The sequence below is a fragment of the Nicotiana tabacum genome, chromosome 5, assembly GCF_000715075.1.
Source record: "Nicotiana tabacum cultivar K326 chromosome 5, ASM71507v2, whole genome shotgun sequence".
In the NCBI taxonomy this organism is placed as follows: Eukaryota; Viridiplantae; Streptophyta; class Magnoliopsida; order Solanales; family Solanaceae; genus Nicotiana; species Nicotiana tabacum.
Window position 1 is genome coordinate 37,662,106 of NC_134084.1, and position 24,865 is coordinate 37,686,970.

Consider the following 24,865-nt stretch of genomic DNA (forward strand, 5'->3'; position numbering starts at 1 on the left):
CACAGCTCAGTATCAAGCTCGACCTCGAGGCCCCGTGTAATCAGGCTCGAGACCTCGATTCTCAGCCGCTCGATTTGCTCAAACACACTATCTTTAAGTTCTTATCTTGTTTCCTAGTCTCATACTTAGCATCTATTGCCTAACAACTAGCATAAAAACAGATCACGTATTTTTAGAACCACAAAATCAAATTTAATTGTAATTACCATTTTTCAGGTAAACACATGGAAACACCTTTCGTTCATATCCTCACTTTTTCTCAAGCACGTAAACACCCTTCGTGCAATGATATTGATATATGAATAAAGCACAGAAACACCCTTCATGCACAATTACTCTTTCTCACACGCACGACAACACCCTTCGTGCATTTCACTCTTCCTCACCAAGCATCACATGTAACATAGTACTAAGAAAGGTGGGAAGTATAAACAACATCAAGAATAATATTTGAACATATGAGAATTTACCAACACCCTTGCACCAACAACTTAAAGATCTCAACACCTAATATCTCAATAGGCTCAACATAAGAAATAACACGAATATGAGAAATGAAGGAGTTATACAATTTATCCAAAGCGTGGAAGATATAATACACAAAGTAACATAGTGCAAATAAGGCTAACTCTACCCCATACTTATCCCATGGCCAACGCATATACACTCTTCATCTTGTATATGCGACATCCCCAACACATAGATCGTGTAGCAAATAGACTTATTTATACACCAATTCCCTCTATCAATGTTAACCAATACATTTACCTCTTTCTGGAACAAGATCAACAATCCAACATGGCTCTACCTTTAGAAAAAGCTTCCAAACCACTCGAATCTACCCTCATACAAAAAAGGTTCAATACTTAACATAATTAGAAAAGTCAACAAAAAGTCAACTTGGGCTCACATGGTAAAATTCAAAATTAAGACCATATCCTGATTATCCATTTGTCCTCGTGTACAAATATGTGATTTCTTTCAAGATCTAACCTCAGGTCACAATTGCCGCGAGCAAAGATATCAATGACGAGGAAGGCTTTTTTGTTATGGCACTCGAGGGCCAATCTCCTTCCGGCCCGAGGAAACCTTTGCACACCTCCGTTACCTTTTAAGGTCTAAATCTCAATTTTACAAAATTCCAAGTTTCTACCCAAAACCCCCAATTTCTACTCTATGAATCTTAGATTTGATAATGAAATTCATGAAAAAGTAATGGAAATTAAATGAAAACAAGTTAAAGTTACTAACCAATGAAGTTGGAAAGAAATTTCTCTCCAAAAATCACAACTATAGAGTCTAGGTTTAAAATATTGTGTAAAATGAGCTAACCCAAAATCCAAATCATTTACCTAGCTGTAGGTATCGCAATTGTGAACTCTTGTTCGTAATTGCAATGTTCGCAAATACGAACCACTGATCACAAATGCGACCAGTGCTTGAGCCTCACAGATATCACAAATGCGACTAAACCTTCGCATTTGCGAAGGTCCAATTCCTCGCGAAAGCGAACAAAGCTTGGCACATACGAAGATATCCAACCACTATCAGTGTCGTAATTACGACACAACTATCGCAATCACAACAATCCCAGTTCGTAAAAGCGACTCAGACTTCACAAAAGCGAAGTTTCCCTGCCCTTGCCTAGCATCACAAATGCGAGGCTCGCATTTTGCAAGCAGAATCTCGCAAATGCAAGATCTGCAGTCCAGCACACTAACAATCCTTAAGCTATGCAAAAAAAGTCAACAACAAACCCAAAACTCATCTGAGTCCTTTGGGCTCCAATCCAAACATTCACACAAGTGTATTAACATCATATAAACTCTCTTGCAAGCTCAAACCATAAAAAACATCTAAAATCAAGAATCGATCATAAGTACTCAGGATTTTTCAAATTTTAAACTCAATTTTTCAATTTTCTACATAAAGCGTTGAAATGGCTTCGGGTCAACTGCGACCCCAACCAAACGTACATACAAGACCAAAATCATCTTACGAACCTACCGAAATCATCAAAATATCGATCTGAGATCGATCTGTTAAAATGTTGACCGTGGTCAACTCTAACCAATTTTAAAGTTAAAAATTATATTTTGTTTAAAAATTCACATTTAATCTATCTCTAAATTGACACAGACTAGGAACACAAGTTATAATTCATTAAATAAAGCTATGGAAGGTCTCAAAAAACAAAAGGGAAGCTAATACTCAAAACATCCTATTAGGTCGTCACATTCTCCACTTCCAAAAGAAATGCTCGTCCTCGAACTGACATAGATATGCACCTGAATTGGTAAAATATGCGGGTATCTACTCCTCATGTCAGAATCGTACTCCCAGGTAGCCTCCTCAATTGGTTGACCTCTCCAATGCATTTTCACAAAATGAATATATTTAGATCTCAACTTTCGAACCTGCCAGTCTTGAATAGCCACTGGCTCTTCCTCTTAGGTCAAGTTCTCATCAAGCTGCACCGTGCTGAAGTCAAAAACATATGACATATACTCATGGTACTTTCAAAGCATGGAAATGTTAATACTGGATGTACCCCTGCTAGGCTAGGATGCAATGCAAAGCGATAAGAACCCTCCCCAACTCTCTCCAAGATCTCAAACGGGTCAATAAACCTCGAGCTCAACTTGCCCTTCTTCCCAAATCGCATCATGCCCTTCATAGGCAAAACATGGAGAAGAACCTTTTCACCCTCCATGTAGGCCACATTGCGAACCTTTTTAGCCGCATAACTTTTTTGCATGGACTGTGCTGTACAAAGTTGCTCTTGAATCAAATTCACCTTCTCCAAAGCATCACAATTTGTTCCCAACACACTAGGCTCAAACCAACCAACTAGAGAATGACATCGCCTCCCATATAAGGCCTTGTATGGAGCAATCTGAATCCTTGAGTGATAGTTGTTGGTAGGCAACCTTTGCTAAAGTAGAAACTGGTCCCACTGACCCCTAAAATCAATAAAGTATTCACTCATCATATCCTGCAAAATTTGAATAGTTCGCTCGATCTACCTGTCCATATGAGGGTGAAACGCAGTACTAAGCTCAACCCGCGTGCCCAACTCATGTTGAACAGCTCTCCAAAGTGTGAAGTGAACTATGTTCCATGATCAGAGATGATAAAAATGGAAAAACTGTGTAGGCGAATAATCTCCTAGATGTAAATCTGAGCCAACATCTCGAAAGAGTAGGATGTCATCACGAGGATGAAGGTGGACTTGGTCAACTGGCCCTCAATGATCCAAACAACATCATATTTCCTCAAGGACTGTGGTAAGCTTACCACAAAGTCCATAGTGATGTACTCCTATTTCTATTATGATATCACCAACTTTTGAGTCAAACCACCAGGTTTTTTATGTTCATACTTCACCTAACAATTCAAACACTGAGAGACATGTCAAAAATATCTTTCTTCATCGTTTACCACCAATAATGCTTCTTCAAGTAACGATACATCTTTGTAACACCTGAATGAATGAAATACTGTAAACTATGAGCCTTCTCAAGGATTAACTCTCTCAACCCATCAACATTCAGAACACAAACCTGACCCTAAAGCCGCATAACACCATCATCCTCAATTCATAGTCGGACAATCAATATTCTTCTGAAAAACAACAAACGATGTTAGTAAAAATAATAAAGTCAAGTAAATAATATAGCAAATAGCAAGTAAGCTAGAAAAGTATGTGACAAATTCCAAAGCATAACAAATAATTGTGTGTCCTAATATGTATGGAATCTCTTTATGCTAGAGTAGGCTTAATGTGTATTTGAAAGATAAATATGTCATTATGTATCATCCCATCGCCATAAATTAATTAAACGATTTTACTTTTTTATCTTTTTTTTTTCAAAAGAAAATAAGGTACATAAATCGTTTAAACCTCTTCTTTTTTAAATATATGATCAAAAGAAAGTATAAAAGATATTTTTGTCATGTCTAAACTTCTTGTTCTGCAAGATTATGTTATTTGAAAAAACTTTATAAAAAAGTTAGTTATACTCCTTTAACTATGATTTAATTAATTTAAAGCAAATGGTCCATATAATTAGCATGTTTACCCTTCATATAATGCACATGTGTGTGATAAGGTGTCACTTGGGATTGAAAATCTATTTGACATTTAGGTAAGGTGAACTAATGGATTTAATACACCTCGAGTATTAAATCACCTAAGGTTAAAATGATGCATGCTCTTAAAGGGGATTTGGTTTAGCTCTGTAACGACCCGACCGGTCGTTTTGAGCAATTGCACTTTGTTCTGTTGTTTGAGGGCATGAGTATATTTGTATGATGCATTATGACTTATGTGAATCGTCGGTTTTGATTTTCAGGTTATCCGAAATTTGATTTGGGAGAATAATTCTCAGCTAGAAGCTTTAAATTTGAAAGGTTTGACCAAGTTTTGACTTTTTAGTATTCAATCTCGGATGTGAATTTCGATGGTTCCGTTAGCTCTGGTAAATGATTTTGGACTTAGCAGTGCGTCCGGAATGTAGTTTGGAGGTCCGTGGTAAAATTAGGCTTGAATTTGCCAAATTAGAAATTTGGAGATTCTAGGGCGGCAGTGGAAAATTTCATATCAGAGTCGCAATGGAATTTCGATAGTTGGAGTAGGTTTGTAGTATCATTTGTGACTTGTGTGCAACATTTGAGGTTATTCGGACGAGGTTCGATATGTTTCGGCGTCGTTTGCGGAATTTGGAAGTTTTTGGAATTCTTAGGCTTGAATCCGATGTAAATTTGGTGTCTTGATGTTGTTTTGAGCATTCCGAAGGTTGGAACAAGTTTGAATGAGGTTATGGGATATGTTATCATGTTTGGTTGAGGTCCCGAGGGCCTCAGGTGAGTTTCGGGTGGTTGAACGGATCATTTCATGTTGGAAAAAGTTGTAGATTTTTGTTTCAGGTCTGTTGCAGGTACTTCTTCTTCGCGATCGCGTGAGGAGGTTCGCGATCGCGTAGAGCATTTGTAGGGGCAATCCAGATTGTTCTTTGCGTTCGCGTAGTTGGAGCTGCGATCGCGTGAGTTGATCAGGTAATGAATCGCGAACACGTGGGTTAGGTCACGTTCGCGTAAGGTAAGTAGACCAGAGGTTGACCACGCATTTGTTCTTCGCAGACGCAGTCACTGGTCAGCGATCGCGTAGGTGTAAGATTCTGTGCATCGCGTTCACGTGGGAGACGACGTGTTCGCGTAGAGTAAAATTTGGAGTCAGTGAAGCTTGTGCTTCGCAATTGTGATAGATGTCCCGCGATCGCGATTAAATAATTTTAAAAGTTGGGCAAAATGTTTAAAAGGTCCCCTTTCGCGATTTTTGCCCATATTTCACCATTGTTGAGCGATTTTGGAGCTTTTGAGGAGGATTGAAGAGGAAATCAAGGGAAAACACTTGGAGGTAAGATTTATGGACTTAATACTCGATCCTAATGTGATTTCGACCTAATTGAACAGGGAATTTGTGGAATCTAAAGCCTAAAATTGGAAATTAGGGCTTGAAAATTGGAGAACTAAATCTAGGGATTTGAAGGGGAAATTTATGGTCGGATTTTGGCATTCTTGATATGCATGAACTCGTGAGATTGTAAGGATTCTAGTTTTGTGATTTTTGTCGGAATCCGAGACGGGGGCTCGGGGTCGGGTTTGGCCAATTTCGAAATTTTTGATATAAATTGGTTAGTTTCGAGTGGGGTTTGTTCCCTTAGCATACTTTGATGGTATAAATCTGTTTTTGGTTAGATTTGGAGCATCTAGAGGCCGAGTCGAGAGGCAAAGGCATCACGGGCTAAGGCTTGGACTGGATAGAGGTAGGTAATGATTGTAAATGCTATCCTGAGGGTATGAATCCCCGAATTTCACATCGTTGTGCTACTTTGAGGTGACGCACATGCTAGATGACGAGCATGGGGTCGTGCACCATTGGGGATTGTGACTTAGTCCGTCCCATATGACTTTTAAACCGCGTATTTGATTGAAAACTATTTGTTATCATTGTGTTTTGGAAAGTATTATCATGTTTTGGGTTGAATGCCAAATTTGGGCCTCGTGCCAACTATTTTGGATCCTTAGGGGATTTTTACTACTATTCCTCACTGTTTTGACTTTACATTTGTACTCAGTCATGTTGTATTTTACTGTTTTCATAACTCAGCCATATTTACTTGTTTTAACATTTTAAATGATATTTTTGGGTTGAGCATCATGTTTTACTATGCCCGAGTGGCTTGAGAAATTTCTGACTGAGTGAGGCCAAGGGCCTGTGTTGTGAGGATATTATGGGATCGGGTTACGCGTTGCAGCGGTGTTGTACTGATTCATGATTATGATGTCGAGGCCTAATTTTGTATGCCACGAGGTGGCTTGTTATGAGGCCGAGGACCTGTTTGATTATGCCACGAGATGGCTTGATATAGCGCTTGGGTCGTAGGAGCCCCTCCGGAGTCTGCACACACCCAGTGAGCGCGGGTACCAAGTGTGAGATGTGATATAGCCCACGGGGCAGATATTGTTCCATGTTATTTCCCGAGGGGCTGATACGAGTGATTGCGAGATAGCCCGAAGGGCTGGTTCTTTTGGTATTTCGCCCGAGGGACTGATTTATGTTTCTATCATTTTCTCCCTATTTTCATCACTCGTTTGAACTACTAAAAGATGTTTCAAAGAGGTTTTACTGAACTAAGGTGCTTTTACTGTTTTATTGCATTGTTCTGGTTTTATATTGTTTTGTTGTAGCATTATGCTGTGTTTTACGTGTTTTCTTATCGCTCAGCTGCCTTTACTTTTATTACTTACTGAGTTGGCGTACTCACATTACTCTTTGCACCCTGTGTGCAGATCCAGGAGTCTCGGGTCACGCTAGTGAGTGCTAATTTGCTTTTACAACAGGCTTGTTCGGAGTTGACTAGGTAGCTGCTCGGCGTTCGCAGCCCAGTGTTTGTCCTTCCTATCTTTATTTCACTTTGTACCAGCCTTGTACTAGACTATGTTGTCTTGTCATACTCTTAGACGAATTTTAGACGCTCATGACTGGTGACACCCCGATGTCAAGTTGTGTTTGTTTCTGCACTGTTCTATTCTACTGTACATTTTGGGATTTATAGCTTATTAATGATATAAATGAATTATTATAATTATTTAGTTGGTTTGGGGGTTTGTGTCGATTGGCCTTGTTTCACGAGAAGCACCATCACGACCGGGTCCAGTTAGGGTCATGACAAGTTGGTATCAGAACCTAGGTTACATAGGTCTCAAGGGTCATGAACGGGTTTAGTAGAGTCTTGTGGATTGGTACGGAGATGTCTGTACTTATCTTCGAGAGGCTGCAGAACCTTGAGGAAACTTCACATTCTTGAATTCTTATCATGTGACATTGATTCAGCTTGAAGTGTAACCCTTTGAATTCCTTCCACGCATTCGTATGCGCACATGAGCACTCGGTATCAGCTGTGCGTCGATGGCTTGTGAGTTCCATGGTTAAGGTGCAAGGTGTGATTTTGGCATGTCGATGATGGGTCGGTCTGGAGGACTTGAGGCCGGATTTTATCTATGACTTGAGTACTGAGATTTCGATTGTGTGAGCACGTGCATTTGGGACTTATATGTCCATTTGTGTCCTTATTGGTGGGATTTGAGACTTGAAGACTGGGTGAGTATGATTTGATTGCGAGATGTGTTCAGATTATTCAAATATAACAAGAAGAGTTTGGTGGAGATGTAGCAAAGACTATTGGGTGTTTGACTTCTGTCTTGAGTTGGCGTATGGCCTCGAGCTATGGGGATGTTGAAGGACCTCTCATGTAGTTTAGTTGTGGAGTGAGGTATATCTTCATGATGTGTTATGAGTTCAGACTCAGGAGGATTAAGTGATTGCGTGATGTTTATGACAGTGGAAGGGTATAAAGAGATGTTAGTTTGAGGCGAAGCAGGTGGGTTATCTCCCGCAGGGTGTCCTGAGGGTGTGTGATCCATATGTTGTTTGTTGGAAGTCCTCTTTTACCAGTGAAATATGTGTGTTGTAATTTGAGTTTGGATCGCTTATGAGAGTGGGCTTGGCAGTTGTGAGGGTGAATATTAGATTTGCAAATAATTTGAGGTATTAGATGGGTTGTGTTGCATGAGCTTATGAAGGATTTAGCTGAATCTCACTATCGCATTATGGAAGTAATAGAGTATAGGCATCGTGAGTATTGTGCGTTTTATCTATGACTTTGAGCCAAGTGTGGGGAGTCTGTTAATGATCAGTTGATTGCATGGTTATTTGTAGTATTAGTTTCAGTTTGAGGTATACTAGTGAATCAGTTGTGGCTTATAGAGGTTGAGGTCAAGGATGACTCGAGTAAAGGAAATTTTGGATAAGGTTTGTGTTATGCTTTATGGGTATATGAGAAACATTGGATGATTTAGTTGTTGTTTGAAGGGATGTAACATGTATGGAGTAGGAAATCGCTCGGCGACTTATAATAATAGGTTACTTTCTTAGGTGTTGTTTGTAGCAATGGAACATAGTCGTTCGGTTCATTTGATCAATTAAATGAGACCTGAGTAGAGTGGATGACTCTCGAGAATGGTTCTAATGAATTCAAGATTTATATGTAACAATCGGGAATCTTCAGGATGTGTAATTGGCTAGAAATTAAGGTTTACATTGGATGGTGTCAAGACTTGTGGCATTTCTATATCATTATGGATTCTAGATATCAGTATCGGGAGGGTGAAGGTGAAGGCCTTAGATTCGCAAGAAGTCTCTTCATGGTAAGTATTTTGAATGTGGTACTTTTGGGGATATTTAAGAGAGTATTCAGCGGCTTATGAGCCTAAGACGGTATGGTTTTATGTTAGGGTCTCGTGTGGTGAGTCGGGTTGAAGATTATGGTGTTATGGCGAGAAGAAGTATTTATTTAAAGGTAATTCAGAAGTGACTCGGATAGGTAGGACATCTTGGTAGTAGGTTGGATCAGCATGATAATGGGTATGATTAGTTCTTTGGTTGTGTATGAGGTAATGAGTTTCTACAGGTGTTTCGTGGCAATGCCCTTGGGTTTTTAGTGGCATGTGTAGATTGGTTGAGTTAGAAGGATTCAGTCCTGATGGTTTGGTTTCGTGCCAATGGGGTTCGGATAGTTCTTGATGGTTTCTACCACGATTAGAGATGTGTATTTTCTACTTGCGTGAGGAGCATGTGATGTACAGTGATTTTCACCTAGATGGGATCAAATGGAAAGTTCTTGGCTAGTTGAGTACGTAGTTGCTTGTGACTCGGAGTGGATTATGAAGTTCTCACATTTATCATAGGATGGCATAGTATATGCGGTATCCTGTGTACGATTGAGATTTGCATGTGTAAGGTCACAGTTCAGTTCTCAAAGGAAGGTCGTAAATTTTTAGGCAGCATGGACAGTTTCAGATGACTAGGTAAATGATATTACTAATTGGTATGGTTTGATGAGAATATACATTCAGAAAGGGGCGAAGTGTTTGAGTTATGGATACTTCATTAGTATTGTGGCACTCTGTTATTTGGTCGATTACTGGAGTTTAGATTTTGCCTTGTGGCACAGAAAAAATTTCAGAAGTATTCTTCATGGGATGACTGTATAATTAGAGAAGTGTGGACATTCAGGCGGTGGAGTTGAGACCAGAGATGGTGATTCATATTTTCTATGGAATTGGAGATTGAGAGTTTTCGTTAGTAGATTGTTTCGTGGTTGTGGACTGTGAAAATGTAGCTAAGGTTAGTCAGGGTGTAGTATGTCCATTGTGGACTTTCGGAGGGTTATTTATCTGTTGTGGGTGACCAGAGTTGATTTGGAGTTCATTGGTAGGCCCAACATGGATGTGTGTTCTGCACCGGGTCGGATTTGTTGACTCCGAACTCATATTGTTGAGGGATGTGCCATTCGATTGTGGTTGAGCTTATTCGTGTTCTGGAGTGATCTATGAGTTACTCTTCTATGTTACGAGGAGTTGTGATTCGTTGGTTATATGCACATATGGTGCGGTTCAATTTGAGCTTTATAGCAGAATTTGAGCGAGATGAGTATTTGGATATTGCATGATTGATTGCGCATTAGCTATGTTCTTTCTGGATTGTGGTATTGGGTTATTTGATCCGTAGTTATGGTAATGCACTTTGGGTACTTGATGTCGAATTTTGCGTGGTTATTGATTTTGAGCAAGGCAGCTATACAATACGGACCAGTGTTTTGATAGGATCGCCCATTGTAGCGGAGTTATGTAGAGGTACGACCCTTGTGTTAGATTCGTGAGTTTTGGTTATTCGATGAGTACTAGGCTCTTAGCATGGTTGTGTTGGTACTTGTTAAGTTGTCGGGGCAGTTTTCTTGTTTGAGTCATTTTCATGATTGAGTACATTTGGGATATTGCTATTGGGTGCACGAATTGCACAGATTATGGCCCTGGGTTGTATTGATGTGTCATGTCACCAAGGTGGTCGTGTTGGATGAGATGAGGTCATTCGACTTAGAATGAATACTATCAGAATTGACTACAGCCTAGTTAGAAGGATAATATCGAAAGTCGGCTTAGAAACCTGCTATTATTCCTATCGGAGAAGAGGGAGCTCCATGATTTGTTGATATGACGAATGGTTATAAGTTTCTGTGTGTTCCTTTTATCATTTGGCAGTATATGAAGGTGTTAGAACGAGGCTTTATTTGATAAGAGGTTTATTACCGGTATTGGGTTGTTTTGAGCAACTACTGTAATTAGAAATTGTCTCTATGAGTGTTTGAATTATGTAGTATGTCATGTGACTACACCTTGGGTTATGATTTTAGCTTGTTCAGACATATACAGTGTGTGGATGCGAGATTCTGATCTTATAGGAATTTTCGGATGTGGAAATTGGATTCTAAGGCCTATGGGCTAGGTGGGATTAAGAAATTTCAGTCATGTTGTGTTATCGGACCTATATGGGATAGGGTGACGTGGGATCACCCCCCGAGTATGTGCATAGTGAGATTATACATCGATCTAATGGCTTTTGGAACCACTCTGAGCACGTTTGAGGACGAACGTATGTTTAAGCAGGGAAGAATGTAACGACCTGACCAGTCAATTTGAGCAATTGCACTTCGTTCAGTTGTTTGAGGGCATGTATATCCGTATGATGTATTATGACTTATGTGAATCATCGGTTTTGATTTTCAGGTTATCCGGAATTTGATTTGGGAGAATGATTCTCAGCTAGAAGCTTTAAATTTAAAAGGTTTGACCAAGTTTTGACTTTTTAGTATTCAATCTCGGATGTGAATTTTGATACTCTAGTAGGTGATTTTGGACTTATGAGCGCGTCTGTAATGTAGTTTGGAGGTACGTGGTAGAATTAGGCTTGAATTGGCAAATTTAGAAATTTGGTGATTCTAGGGCGGTAGTGGAAAATTTGATATCGGAGTCAGAATGGAATTTCGAGAGTTGGAATATGTTCTTAATGTCATTTGTGATGTGTGTGCAAAATTTGAGGTTATTCGGACGAGGTTCGATATGTTTCGGTGTCGTTTGCGAAATTTGAAAGTTTTTGAAATTATTAGGCTTGAATCTGATGTAAATTTGGTGTCTTGATGTTGTTTTGAGCGTTTCGAAGGTTGGAACAAGTTTGAATGAGGTTATGGGATATGCTGGCATATTTGGTTAAGGTCCCGAGGGCCTCGGGTGAGTTTCGGGTGGTTGAACGGATCATTTCATGTTGGAAAAGGTTGTAGGTGTTTGCTTCAGTTTTTTTGTAGGTATTTCTTCTTCGCGATCGTGTGAGGAGGCTCGCGATCGTGTAGAGAATTTGTAGGGGGCAATCCAGGTTGTTCTTCGTGTTTGTATAGTTGGAGCTGCGATCGCGTGAGTTGTTCAGGTAATGAATCGCGAACGCGTGGGTTAGGTCACGTTCGCGTAAGGTAAGTAGACCAGAGGTTGACCACACGTTTGTTCTTCGCGGATGCGGTCCCTGGTCCGCGATCGTGTAGGTGTAAGATTTTGTGCATCGCGTTCGCGTGGGAGACGACGCGTTTGCGTAGAGTAAACTTTGGAGTCAGTGAAGCTTGTGCTTCGCGATCGCGATTAAGTAATTTTAAAAGCTGGGCAAAATGATTAAAAGATCCTCTTTCGCGATTTTTGGCCATATTTCACCATTGTTGAGCATTTTGGAGCTTATTGAGGATTGAAGAGGGAATCAAGGGGAAACACTTGGAAGTAAGATTTATGGACTTAATATTCTATCCTAATGTGATTTCTACCTAATTAAACATGGAATTTGTGGAATCTAAAGCCTAAAATTGGAAGTTTGGGCTTGAAAATTGGATACCTAAATCTAGAGATTTGAGGGGCCATTTGTGGTCGAATTTTGGTATTCTTGATATGTATGAACTCAAGAGAGTGTAAAGATTCTAGTTTTGTGATTTTGGTCAGAATTTGAGACGTGGGCTCGGGGTCAGGTTTGGCCAATTTCGAGATTTTTGATGTAAATTGGTTAGTTTCGAGTGGGCTTTGTTCCCTTAGCATATTTTGATGGTATAAATCTATTTTTGGTTAGATTTGGAGCATCCGAAGGCCGAGTCGAGAGGCAAAGGCATTGCGGGCTAGAGTTTGGACCGGACAGAAGTAAGTAATGTTTGTATATGTTGTCTTAAGGGTATGAAACCCCGTATTTTACATCATTGTGCTACTTTGAGGTGACGCACATGTTAGATGACAAGCGTGGAGTCATGCACCTTTGGGGATTGTGACTTAGTTCGTCCCGTATGACTGTTAAACCACGTATTTGATTGAAAATTGTTTGCTATCATTGTGTTTTGGAAAGTATTATCATGTTTTGGGTTAAATGCCATATTTGGGCCTCGTGCCAACTGTTTTGGACCCTTAGAGGATTTTTACTACTATTCTTCACTATTTTGACATTATATTTGTACTCAGTCATACTGTATTCTACTGTTTTCATAACTCAGCAATATTTACTCGTTTTGACATTTTAAATGATATTTTTCGGATGAGCATCATATTTTACTATGCCCGAGTGGCTTGCGAGATTTCTGATTGAGTGAGGCGAGGGCCTGTGTTGTGAGGATATTATGGGATCGGGCTACGCGCCGCAGCGATGTTGTACTGATTCATGATTATGAGGCCAAGGGCCTGATTTGGTATGCCACGAGATGGCTTGTTATGAGGTCGAGGGCCAGTTCCACGAGATGACTTGATATAGCGCTTGGGTTGTAGGAGCCCCTCCGGAGTCTGCACATCCCCAGTGAGCGCGGGTGCCAGTGTGAGATGTGATATAGGCTAAAGGGTTGATGTTGTTCCATGTTATTTCCTGAAGGGCTGATACGAGTGATTGTGATATAGCCCGGGGGGCTGGTTCTGTTGGTATTTCACCCGAGGGGCTGATTTATGTTTCTATCCTTTTCTCCATGTTTTCATCACTCATTTGAACTACTAAAAGATGTTTTAAAGAGGTTTTGCTGAACTAAGGTGTTTTTACGAGCTTTTACTATTTTATTGCATTGTTCTGGTTTTATACTATTTTGGTGTAGTATTATGATGTGTTTTACGTGTTTTCTTATCGCTCAACTGCCTTTACTTTTATTACTTACTGAGTTGGCGTACTCACATTACTCCCTGCACCCTGTGTGCAGATCCAAGAGTTTCGGGTCATGCTAGCGAGTGATGATTTACTTTCACAACAGGCTTGTTCGGAGTTGACTAGGTAGCTGCTCGGCGTTCGCAGCCCAGTGCTTCTCCTTCCTATCTTTATTTCACTTTGTACTAGACTATGTTGTCTTGTCATACTCTTAGACGGATTTTAAACGCTCATGACTGGTGACACCCCGATGTCGGGCTGTGTTTGTTTCCGCACTGTTCTATTCTACGCTACATTTTGGGATTTATAGCTTATTAATGATTTAAATGAATTATTATAATTGTTTAGTTGGTTTGGGGGTTTGTGTCGGCTGGCCTTGTTTCACGAGAGGTGCCATCACGATCGGGTCCAGTTAGGGTCGTGACAAGTTCTATCCTAGGTTGACTAAGAGTGGGTATTTTCTAGACCGGTCTACTCTCAAGTGGACAACTTGAGAGTGAAAATCTCGTGATTGTCAACTGCACCTCTGATCGACTTACCCACGAACTTTTCCCTAAATGGTATTTTGAGTAGTGTACGGTCTCAAACCACAAAACCGTTTAAGCGTGTGATTTGTGTGAGTTTTCTAGGAGTGGAGGAAGTGAAGCGCAATAACAATTTATATAAAGCAATAATAAGTAAGCAATTTTTATAAGACAATTTATCACATAACGGCAATTCATACAAGCATCATAAACAATTACAAACACAGAAATAAATTTTTATTATTAACCTAAGTTTGTTATGGTTTAGAACCTAAATCCCCAACAGAGTCTCCATGTTGTTATACCCCATTTTAACACGGATCAAATTAGAATATAACATATTAGTAAATCCGAGGTTTAATTAATTTTAAGAGTTGCTACCTAATTATTTTAATGGTGAATTAGCACATCAATGTTAGCTAAGTAATACTTAAACATACTCTGTTTTTATGGTCTATTTAACCTTAGAAATTCTAGATAAGGGCTCTAATTATCCTAAAAATAAGGTGTTATGCACTCTTTAAGATCCTTTAACTATGGTTAACCGGCTAAACTTATGTTAATTAATGGCTAAAAAATGTCAGACCAATATAAAATAATTTATGAAGTGTTTAAATCTTTTATAGTGATTGAAAAGGGATTAACTTAAAAAGGAATCTCAATGCACTAGGACGGCTTTTAAAAGAGGTCAGATTTCATACAAGATTGAACATTTTTGAATTAGCAAAATATCTTTATGTTCCAGAAAGTAGCTAAAATGTTTTCGTTCATATATACTTCTATAAAATACTCAATTAGACTTAGAGGGTGTTTGGATTGACTTTTAAAAAGTAGTTTTTAAGCTAAAAGCCAAAAGCCACAAGTTGGAAATATCCAACTTTTAGCTTTTAGCTTATTTTTGTACTTTTCATGCCTAAAAATAAGTGTTTTTCAGCACTTTTTATCATTGTCAAACACCACATAAACTAGAAAAGTGCTTAAAAGCAAATAATCACTTAAAATAAGTCAATCCAAACACCCTCTTAAACATCTCGTGCTTACTAAAGTCTAATTCAAAGCTATTAGAAAAGGTTTTGATGAAAGGTTTTTGGAAGCATCATTTTTTTAAAAGACACTGATTCTAAGTTCCTATATCCAAAGGCTGCATTTATGTGATTAAGAGAGTACCAAATTGATAATAACAAGATAAGATTTTACATAACTAAATACGCTATGCTAACATGAATTTCAACATACAATCTTAAAGAAATTGGAGAGAAACTTAAATCGCACAAGTCAAGTCGGATGAACAATATGGAAAAAGGAAAGAAAGACGCCATAGGCGTCCCCAAGCGTTTAGCTTGTTTTTCTCGCTATCCGGTGCGTCTAAGGAAGATGGGATGTGGTGATTCCGTGCTCGAGAAATGTTGAGTCTCGAGTGAGACTCCCATACGAGAATCTCGAATTAAGACTTCTGTAGACAATAAATTTGCGTCGAGAAAATAAAATCAAGACCGAAAAATATCGCAACAATCGTAGTATTTTATTTCGAATAATATGAGTGTACAATCTCTATGAATCCTCTGATTCTACTTTTCAATAGTAAATAAATTCAAGGGCCTTTGAGCTTGATCTTGAATATGTATTTGTTGCCTCGAAGATGATCTTGTTCTTGAGCTTGATTGCTTGAACTTGACCTTGATTTGTTCTTCGTTCTTGAACTTGCACTTGATTTCTTGAACTTGAACTTGAAGCCTGAAACTTGTGGGGGAATTTGCAGCGTTTGATCCACGAGCTCTTTCTTGCTTCTTGTTATAACTTCTGGTCTCTTTTCTGAGTTATGAAGACCCCTATTTATAGTTGTGGAAGGGAAGAGATGTGATAAGAACAAACTCTTTCCGACCAATCAAATTGAAATGTGACATGGCTGCATTTGATTGGCCAGAACATGTCACTTGCACACGTGGAGCGATTTCATTGGCCTTTTAGCGTGACTGGACATGCTTTGTCATTTTGACACGTGGCATGGTCCTATTGGCTCTTCCGCTTGACTTGGTGCGCCACGTCATTTGACACGTGGCACCAAACTGGGCCTCTAGGAAGATGACACCTTGGGCTTAATGAAGTGGGCTCATCACTTTAGCCCAATTAAATGGGCTAGCCCAATGGATTAAGACTTATTTAATCCATATATATTGGACTTATATAACTAATTCAATTACATTAGCCCAATAATATTTATTTGGACTAACATATTAAAATATAGTCCATATTATTTTATCGATTTAAATTCGATAAAATTTTAATGCTTACAAATGCCCCCTACTTCAAGACTTGTCAATGTGTAGACTTTTCGAGCTTTGAAGACAAGAATTGAAGTATATACAAAGCAATATACTTCATTTGATTGTATCCAGCTTTTGTAAATAGCTTGTAAGGAGTGCCACATTCTGCAAACGATTTTGGGCTACAAACCCTGAAAGCGGCATTGAGGACGACTTTAATGCCTCAATTCGTTTGACCGGAAGCGTTAACTCCTTTAGCATGTTGGATTGGCAATTAGATTATTCACTTTCATCTTTCTTCCTTTTAGGGATATATTGGAGTGCCGGACTCACTTTCTTGCCATAAGACGTAACATTCCCTCTATAAGACTTATTCGCGTTGGGTTGTACCTCCTTACTAGCAGCTTTGGCTTCACCAGTAGTCACCTCTTCTATTTTAGTTGAGGATTCTTTATTCTTGCTTTTCATGCCATCATCAGCTTTCAGCTCCTTCACAATACGGTTCTTCAAGTAGAACTTTGCATCGACGAAGTGTGACTCAACCTCGGTGAATGGCTCATCATCAGCAACTACCGTCTTCTCGACTTTACTCTCGTAGTATTTTAAACATTGATGGTAGGTAGATGGAACTACTTTATTCTCATGTATCCCAGGCCTCCCAAGCAAAACATTGTATGAAGTCTTCGCGTCGATCACATGCAGCCATGCACTTGATTGCATATCTTCAATAGTGATTCCCAGCATGATCGCACCTATGGCTCTTTGCCCCCCTTGGTTGAATCCTTGGATCATCACACGACTTTCTGAGAGTTCATTCATGGGAATACCAAGTTCTTTCACAGTGTGGATTGGCAAAATGTTCACTGAGGTTCCTCCATCAACCAAAATCCGATTTACCCTTTCATCGCGCATATAGCCAACCAGGTACAATGGGCGGTTATGAGGAGTGTCACCTAGCAAAAGATCGTCATTTGTGAACGTGACCTTTTCCCCACAAGCATTAACTTCTTGAGAAGTGGACTCGATGGGCTTTTTCGAAGATGGTGCCAACGGTAGGTCATCACTCTTTTCTTCCCCTTTGTCAGCATGGCAACAAGAGGCATCAATGCCCTCATGGGAAATCTTCGTGCGGAACCAACTTGGTAAAAACTCCTCCAAGGCCACTAGATTTCGTGGCTTTTGAGAATAGTGCATCTCCACTTTTGCTTTCTTCAAATGCCTAACTGGATTCTTTTTTGTTGGTCTTTTTACCATCATCTTCCTTATCGGTTGTTCTATTGATTCTTTTCGTGGGCTCCTTTTGTGGTGTCTACGACGAGTCACCAGTGTTCAACCTTCATCATCATCGGTTGATTGACTTCAGCTTTGTCGCTCTCCAGTAATTCTTCATCTTTACTTTCTTTAAAATCACATAAGTCATCCTGACTGAATGAGCCAAAGGTGAGAGAGACTTGGTTTGCGCTTGCTTTCTCATCTTCAAGCACGATCTTCTTTTCGCGAGCCAAATCCATCCTTGAAGACAAAGCACTTCTCCAGAGGGTGGCTTACAAGTCGGTGATATTTGCAGTAGTTTGGGTCATTTGTTTTCCCAGCTTCATTTGGTCGCTTCATCTCCGGAAGTTCAATGAGATTTAACTCGAGGAGTTCTTCGAAAATGACTGGCACATCAGAATCCAGGAATGGGTACTCTTTTTCCTGCATTTCTTTTAGAGTCAACTTTCCACTTGGCTTGTCTTGAAAAGAAGTGGATTTCATACTCTGCTTCTTGCTCACCTTCGTCGTGAACTTCATAGGTGACGTATTGACATTCATAGCTTCTTTGCTTTCAGACTTGGGTACGAACTTGTTCCACTTCCTGACTTCTTGCTTGTCATTCGCATTGCAAGGTTCATAGATTGGTAGCCTTTCATTTCCAGCGGAGGCCATGCTCAATTCCATGTCATGGGCACGAGTTGCAAGTTCTTCAAATGCGCTAGGCTTGATACCTTGCAAGATGTAGCGCAATCCCCAATGCATGCCTTGGATGCACATCTCTATGCTTGAAGCTTCACTAAGCCTGTCTTTGCAGTTGAGGCTTGCGTTCCTCCAACGATTGATAAAGTCGATGACTGGTTCCCCCTTTCGTTGACGAGTATTTGTAAGCTCTATCATACTCACCGTGCGTCTTGTGCTATAAAAGCGATTGAGGAATTCTTGCTCTAGTTGATACCAGCTGTCGATAGATCTAGCCTCGAGGTCTGTGTACCAGTCAAAAGCATTTCCTTTTAGCGAGCGGACAAACTGCTTGATGAGGTAATCTCCATAAGTCCCAGCATTATTGCACGTCTCCACGAAGTGCGCAATATGTTGCTTTGGATTACCTTTACCATCAAACTGTTGAAACTTCGGAGGTTGATAGCCAGCAGGCATCTTCAACGTATCGACCCTTGCAGTGTACGGCTTTGCATACGTAAGGGAGGATTTGGCAGCAACTTCATATTTGTTCTTAATGGTTCCTTCGATGAACTCATTCAGTTGATCGATTGGAATCATCCCTTCAGATGAGACAGGGATAGCCTTAGTGGATGTTGCTTGTCTTGCGGGAGAGTCACTCTCTAGAACTTCTGGGAGCTTGCCGGGTGCATGGGTAGATTCTTCTTCCATCAAGATTCTCACTCTGTCTGTTAGCTTGTCAATTCTAGCCTCTTGATTTTGCATGCATTTGGTCAAGCCAGCGATTGCTTCCATCAAGTTTGCCAACTGCTCCTCCATAGATGAAGTGTTTGTCACCATGGCTTGCATGATTGTCGTCGATGACGGAGAGTAGCATGAATTTTCACACAGATTGATCCTTGACTGGCTCACGCTATGTGGTGTAAGTGGGGAGGATCCATCGCTTGAAGCATCATCATCTTCCTTCACAGCAGAGTGCTTGGAGCCGAAGAGGTCAAGCAGAGCAAGAGTTTTCTTGATCTTTTCAGCAACATCGCTTCCTCCTTCAGATGCATTTGTGGAAGATCTTGCTCCTTTTGAGGATGAAGATCCGAAAACAGGGGTTGATGCGGACGACACTTGGGGTGCTTGTTGTCCTAAAGAGCTTGCTTTGCTCCTCGTAACTGGTCCGAAGCTTCCAAAGGTGACATCGAGGATGCTTTCCACATCAGCATAGAACCTGAAGTTAGCAGCCTTGGTGCATGTTGATTTGGAGTTGATTTTCTTCGAAGCCATTTCAATGTTCTTGAACTTTGGTGATTGAAAAGTTGAGATGAAAGGTAGAGATAATTTGCGTCGAGAAAATAAAATCAAGACCGAAAAATATCGCAACAATCGTAGTATTTTATTTCGAATAATATGAGTGTACAATCTCTATGAATCCTCTGATTCTACTTTTCAATAGTAAATAAATTCAAGGGCCTTTGAGCTTGATCTTGAATATGTATTTGTTGCCTCGAAGATGATCTTGTTCTTGAGCTTGATTGCTTGAACTTGACCTTGATTTGTTCTTCGTTCTTGAACTTGCACTTGATTTCTTGAACTTGAACTTGAAGCCTGAAACTTGTGGGGGAATTTGCAGCGTTTGATCCACGAGCTCTTTCTTGCTTCTTGTTATAACTTCTGGTCTCTTTTCTGAGTTATGAAGACCTCTATTTATAGTTGTGGAAGGGAAGAGTTGTGATAAGAACAAACTCTTTTCGATCAATCAAATTGAAGTGTGACATGGCTGCATTTGATTGGCCAGAACATGTCACTTGCACACGTGGCGCGATTTCATTGGCCTTTTAGCGTGACTGGACATGCCTTGTCATTTTGACACGTGGCATGGTCCTATTGGCTCTTCCGCTTGACTTGGCGCGCCACATCATTTGACACGTGGCACCAAACTGGGCCTCTAGGAAGATGACATTTTGGGCTTAATGAAGTGGGCTCATCACTTTAGCCCAATTAAATGGGCTAGCCCAATGGATTAAGACTTATTTATTTAATCCATATATATTGGACTTATATAACTAATTCTATTACATTAGCCCAATAATATTTATTTGGACTAGCATATTAAAATATAGTCCATACTATTTTATCGATTTAAATTCGATAAAATTTTAATGCTTACAACTTCATTTGCTCCAAAGTGTACATGTAAAGAAAGGGAAAATAAAGAAGTTAGCGATTCCAATAACAATATATACCTAAGAAGAGATGCACTTTGTCTATAGGAATACAATACTATATTAGCAAGATGTAAGACGATTTAAATTACTATATCTTATCAAATAGGCTTCAGAGTTTGGAGTCATCGAAGTTAAATCTATAGACAGAGATTTCCTATAGGTGGTGCTTCTATCATGAGAATCAAATTATTAACAAGTTATATGACTCCAAATTAATGTTGGTATAGTTAACAACAGATACTATAACATAGTTTAGCTAAACACACCTTAAAATTGCTAATCAATTTACAGGGAAATTGTAGAAGGGAACACTACAACCTATTTTTATTATTTATCAACTTTGCACCAAAGTAATTTATCTACAAATATCTAGGGTATTCCCTCAAACAAACATAGACCTAAATCTTAAAAGTGTAGACAGTCATAAGTTGGTGCCAGATTACACGAACATTCTTATCCTAAAGCTGTAACTTAAAAAAGCTTTGAAAATATTCCAAACACATAACGGTGTGCATCATATATCGCTGAGATTTCATTAACAGATTCACAGTGTTTGAATGTAACTCTTTAAAACATGATTCTTAATCATAAGATCTTATTTTTGAAGATCTTATTTTTGAAGACCTAACATAACCTCTATATCTTTCTTTAACACTGCACCCATGACAAGAATATGTATTTAAACTATTGAACATACACACATCATTTCCTTCTCATTAGAATCCTATAGATATGACATCAAGATCAAGGAGCGTAAACTACCTACTATTGTATGTTCATCAGAAATCTAAACATACTTATTCATTTGAACAGTTAGCCGAAAGTTTTCTTTCTTATTCAAATAATACATAGCCGAAATATACTAACTCTTATGCACATTATTTCTATCTCTGAGTAGTAAGCAAGTTTAAAGTACTATTTCCACTAAACTATGTCATATACTTAGATGATTTTATTAGGATATTTATTAATCATGAAAGGACAAATAAAACTCTATAACTATCTCCTACTTCCATTCATTCATTCAAACAAACAAGTGTAATAGCAGACTAGATCAAGCTTCATTTTAATTATCATTTATGAACAAATAAGCAAAGGAGTCCTAGAACTATTTTTTATATAAATAGACAGCTGCTAAACTATGGTATTGCGCAAAACAAAATCCCTAATGCATGGTCTCTAATCAAGATGATGATATAAGTACAAATAACACAAAGCATATTTGTGATATCTATAACATCTGATGAAAACAAAAGAGGAACTAACGGCACAATAACAATTAACACCAAAACACGAATTCGTCTTAAGCTTACGGAATCGAAAAGAAAATAAGACACTGACCTGCTTTGGGGCAGTGAACCGGGGCGCTTATCAAAGGCTATTCCCACGAACTCATCATTTCAGATCTAATTTAGAAAATATTTTAAAGTTTCTCTGAGTTTCCACTGAAAACACTAATGAACCAAACTGTATAGCGATCTGGTCCTATATCATATCCCACAATGCTAATTACTGAACCAGTATGTAAATGAGACGCAGAATAAGTTCCCACTGTATAGAGAACCTGATTCTCTATAAGTTCCCATTGAAAGCAACAGACTGTAACATTAACCAGTATAGGGAATCAGGTTCTCTAATTGTTCTCGCAGTAGTTCGGCAGTAAGTAAAGAACACAGAGGATTTTTACGTGAAAAAATCCCAACTCAAGGGGATAAAAACCACGACTTACACTTGTAGGCTTTCAACTTTACTAACTTGTAAACACCTATTACAAGTCACTTTGTAATGACTCTATCACAAAGAATTCAACTAACTTGTGGTACTCTTACCACAAGCCACTTTGTGACTCCCTAGTTACAAAGAATTTAACTAACTTGTGATGCTCTCACCACAAGCCATTTTATTACTCTGTGTTACAAAGGCTTTTAGTCACTCTAACTTGTAATAACACTTATTACAAGCCACTTTGTAACTCTCTAGTTACAAAGACTTCAACTTATGATTAAACCTAGTCACAACATAAATTGAAGAGTTTACAAATTTTGGGTTTCCTAAAAACAGCTTCTAAGAAAGCAAGATAGGAGTTACAATGAATAACAAATAACGAAGAGTCAACAAACCTAAGGACTTAAGATATTTCGATCTTGGATCAAGTCCTTGAGGTTGCAGCAGCTTTGTTCTTGAGAGAGGTTGTCGCAAGCACTAGAGAGAGGATTTTCGTTTTTGATTTTACAAGTCTTTAACCTGAATCTTGTGCTTTGCATAAGGTTTAAACTACAAAAGACATCATCTTAGTGATGTCAAATCTTGATTAGTACATGCCTCCTCTCAATGGGAAGTGACTGTTGCACTGTCTGCTGCACTGTTGCAGGCAGTCACTTACTGCAGTTGCTTTCCAGCTGTACTGTTGACTTATACTTCTGTCAGGGAAACACAAAGGTATCAAGTCCCTAATCTGGTTCCTGTGATCTGAAGGCACACTGCCCAGATTATCTTAAGTCGATTAACTTGAATGATTGTACCAGGCATGCTTCAGGTCCTTTATCTGGTTCTCTCATGAAGTAAGTTGTTTTATACGTGTGTGACATCACTTACAATGATGTAAGCAAGGCAGGTAAAAAGCCTTCCATAGAAAGTTGACTGTTTCTGTGCAGTAGCGTGTGCAGGCAGTAACTTTCCTACTAGAGAGTTGACTTCATACAGTTAACTCGATAACTGATACTCGAGAACTGGTAGGGACTTGTTTCCTCAGTTGCTCCTTCCTCTTTGAAGAGTTGAGTTATATCTCATGTTGGATCCCAACCTGGAACTTTGTGATCTCAAGGTCTTGTAGATGTGTAACATGTTCCGTATCTCATACGAGTGCGCCTCTCGTAGACGAATACCGACTCAGTCCGCTCCTACTGCGCGGGAGTCTCAGCCGGTCGGTGCCGGGTCAGCCCCTAGGGCACTATTCGCCTTGGGAGTGATTCGGCCATCAAGCTACTTTGTGGGGCAGGGGACCAGACTGGTGACTGCTGCGGTTGTTGTCTGCAGGGTATGTGACACCCCACAATATGGTAAGTTTGTTAGATCATCAAAGTAAAGTACCTATGCCCAAGGTACTTGTAACCTATCAAAGTGTAATAGCAGACTAGATCAAGCTTCTTTTTAATTATCATTTATGAACAAATAAGCAAAGGAGTCCTAGAACTATTTTTTACTATAAATAGACAGTTGCTAAACTATGGTATTGCACACAAAAAAATCCCTAATGCATGGTCTCTAATCAAGATGATTATATAAGTACAAATAACAGAAAGCATATTTGTGATATCTAGAACATCTGAAGAAGAAAAAAGAGGAACACAATAACAATTAACACCAAAACACGAATTCGTCTTAGGCTTACGGAATCGAAAAGAAAATAAAAGACACTGACCTGCTTTGGTGCAGTGAACTGGGGCACTTGTCAAAGGCTATTCCCACGAACTCGTTAACTCAGATCTAATTTAGAAAATATTTTAAAGTTTCTGCTATAGCTATGCCGAACAAAATCAGATATATCTTTAGAGAAAATAGAGCAGCGGGTTTAGGGGAAAGAGGTAGCTGATTTTAGGGGGTAGAGGGGCAGCTAAGAGCTTGTCCAAAATTGTTGAGGATGCTAGTATTTATAGAGGTCTTCTAGGGTTAAAAATCATCAAAAATTGAACGTTTAAATCCAAACGTTGGGGAAGAACAGACTCTCCTTTGCTCGAAATAGGCGTGCAAACTTCTGATCTCGAACTTTGAAGGTCAAAACTTTGTCAAAAATGGAGAAAAAAGTCAAAAAGAAATCTGCCATTGTAGAGGAAGAAAGAGACGATGGAGAGAGAAAGAGGGAAGGGAAACGTTGTTGGGTTAACAGAAAGTAGAATTCTGACCATTAGATTAGCTGAGTTACGGCTAAGATAAAATAAAAATAATAAAAGGAAAGTAAATAAATGCTGATATTTTGGAGCTCCCTAGAAACTTGAAGACTCGATCTTAGGGGCGTGTAGGGGCGTGTGCTTTTGACTGTTGGGAGCCTATGTGGCGATGACATGGAATCTACGTGGAGACAACGTGGAAGAGAGAATAGAGCAGGTGGGTTGGTGGGCATGGGCTTCCGATTTGGGATATGGAAAAAGCCGAATCTCTTTCTTCTTTGTATTGTATTTGGGCTTCTTAAATCTTATCCATATTATAAAAATAACAAAGCTATTAATGTGAAATAAGTAATTAAATTTCGATATGCCTACTAATAAATATTTATATTAAATAAATTTTTAGTGTTTAAATAATTACGAATTTATGTTGTAAATATCT

At 39.2% G+C, this 24,865-nt stretch overlaps 1 protein-coding gene across 5 annotated transcripts; it reads right to left on the reverse strand.

Moving 5' to 3' along the window:
- Positions 1–1,888: 1,888 nt before the first annotated feature.
- On the reverse strand, positions 1,889–24,524 carry LOC142181138 (uncharacterized). 5 transcript variants are annotated; one of them, XR_012709462.1, is made up of 3 exons: positions 23,961–24,489; positions 3,564–3,624; positions 1,889–3,484 (listed from the first exon to the last, which is right to left on the reverse strand). XR_012709462.1 is itself a non-coding variant. In XM_075253489.1 (2 exons), exon 2 carries the CDS (start codon positions 19,596–19,598, stop codon positions 17,868–17,870), a length of 1,731 nt encoding a protein of 576 aa, XP_075109590.1. In that variant the 5' UTR covers positions 19,599–21,945; positions 23,961–24,507; the 3' UTR covers positions 15,629–17,867. The 5 variants fall into 5 exon arrangements, 3 of the variants coding, with proteins under 3 accessions (XP_075109590.1, XP_075109589.1, XP_075109588.1); XR_012709461.1 differs by having other exon boundaries at positions 1,889–3,624; positions 23,961–24,524; XM_075253489.1 differs by lacking the exons at positions 1,889–3,484; positions 3,564–3,624 and adding an exon at positions 15,629–21,945 and having other exon boundaries at positions 23,961–24,507.
- Positions 24,525–24,865: the final 341 nt, after the last annotated feature.

What these genes read in the sequence shown, in the direction of transcription:
- LOC142181138 (XM_075253489.1), bottom strand. Translation starts at nt 19,598, where the DNA reads ATGGCTTCGAAGAAAATCAACTCCAAATCAACATGCACCAAGGCTGCT.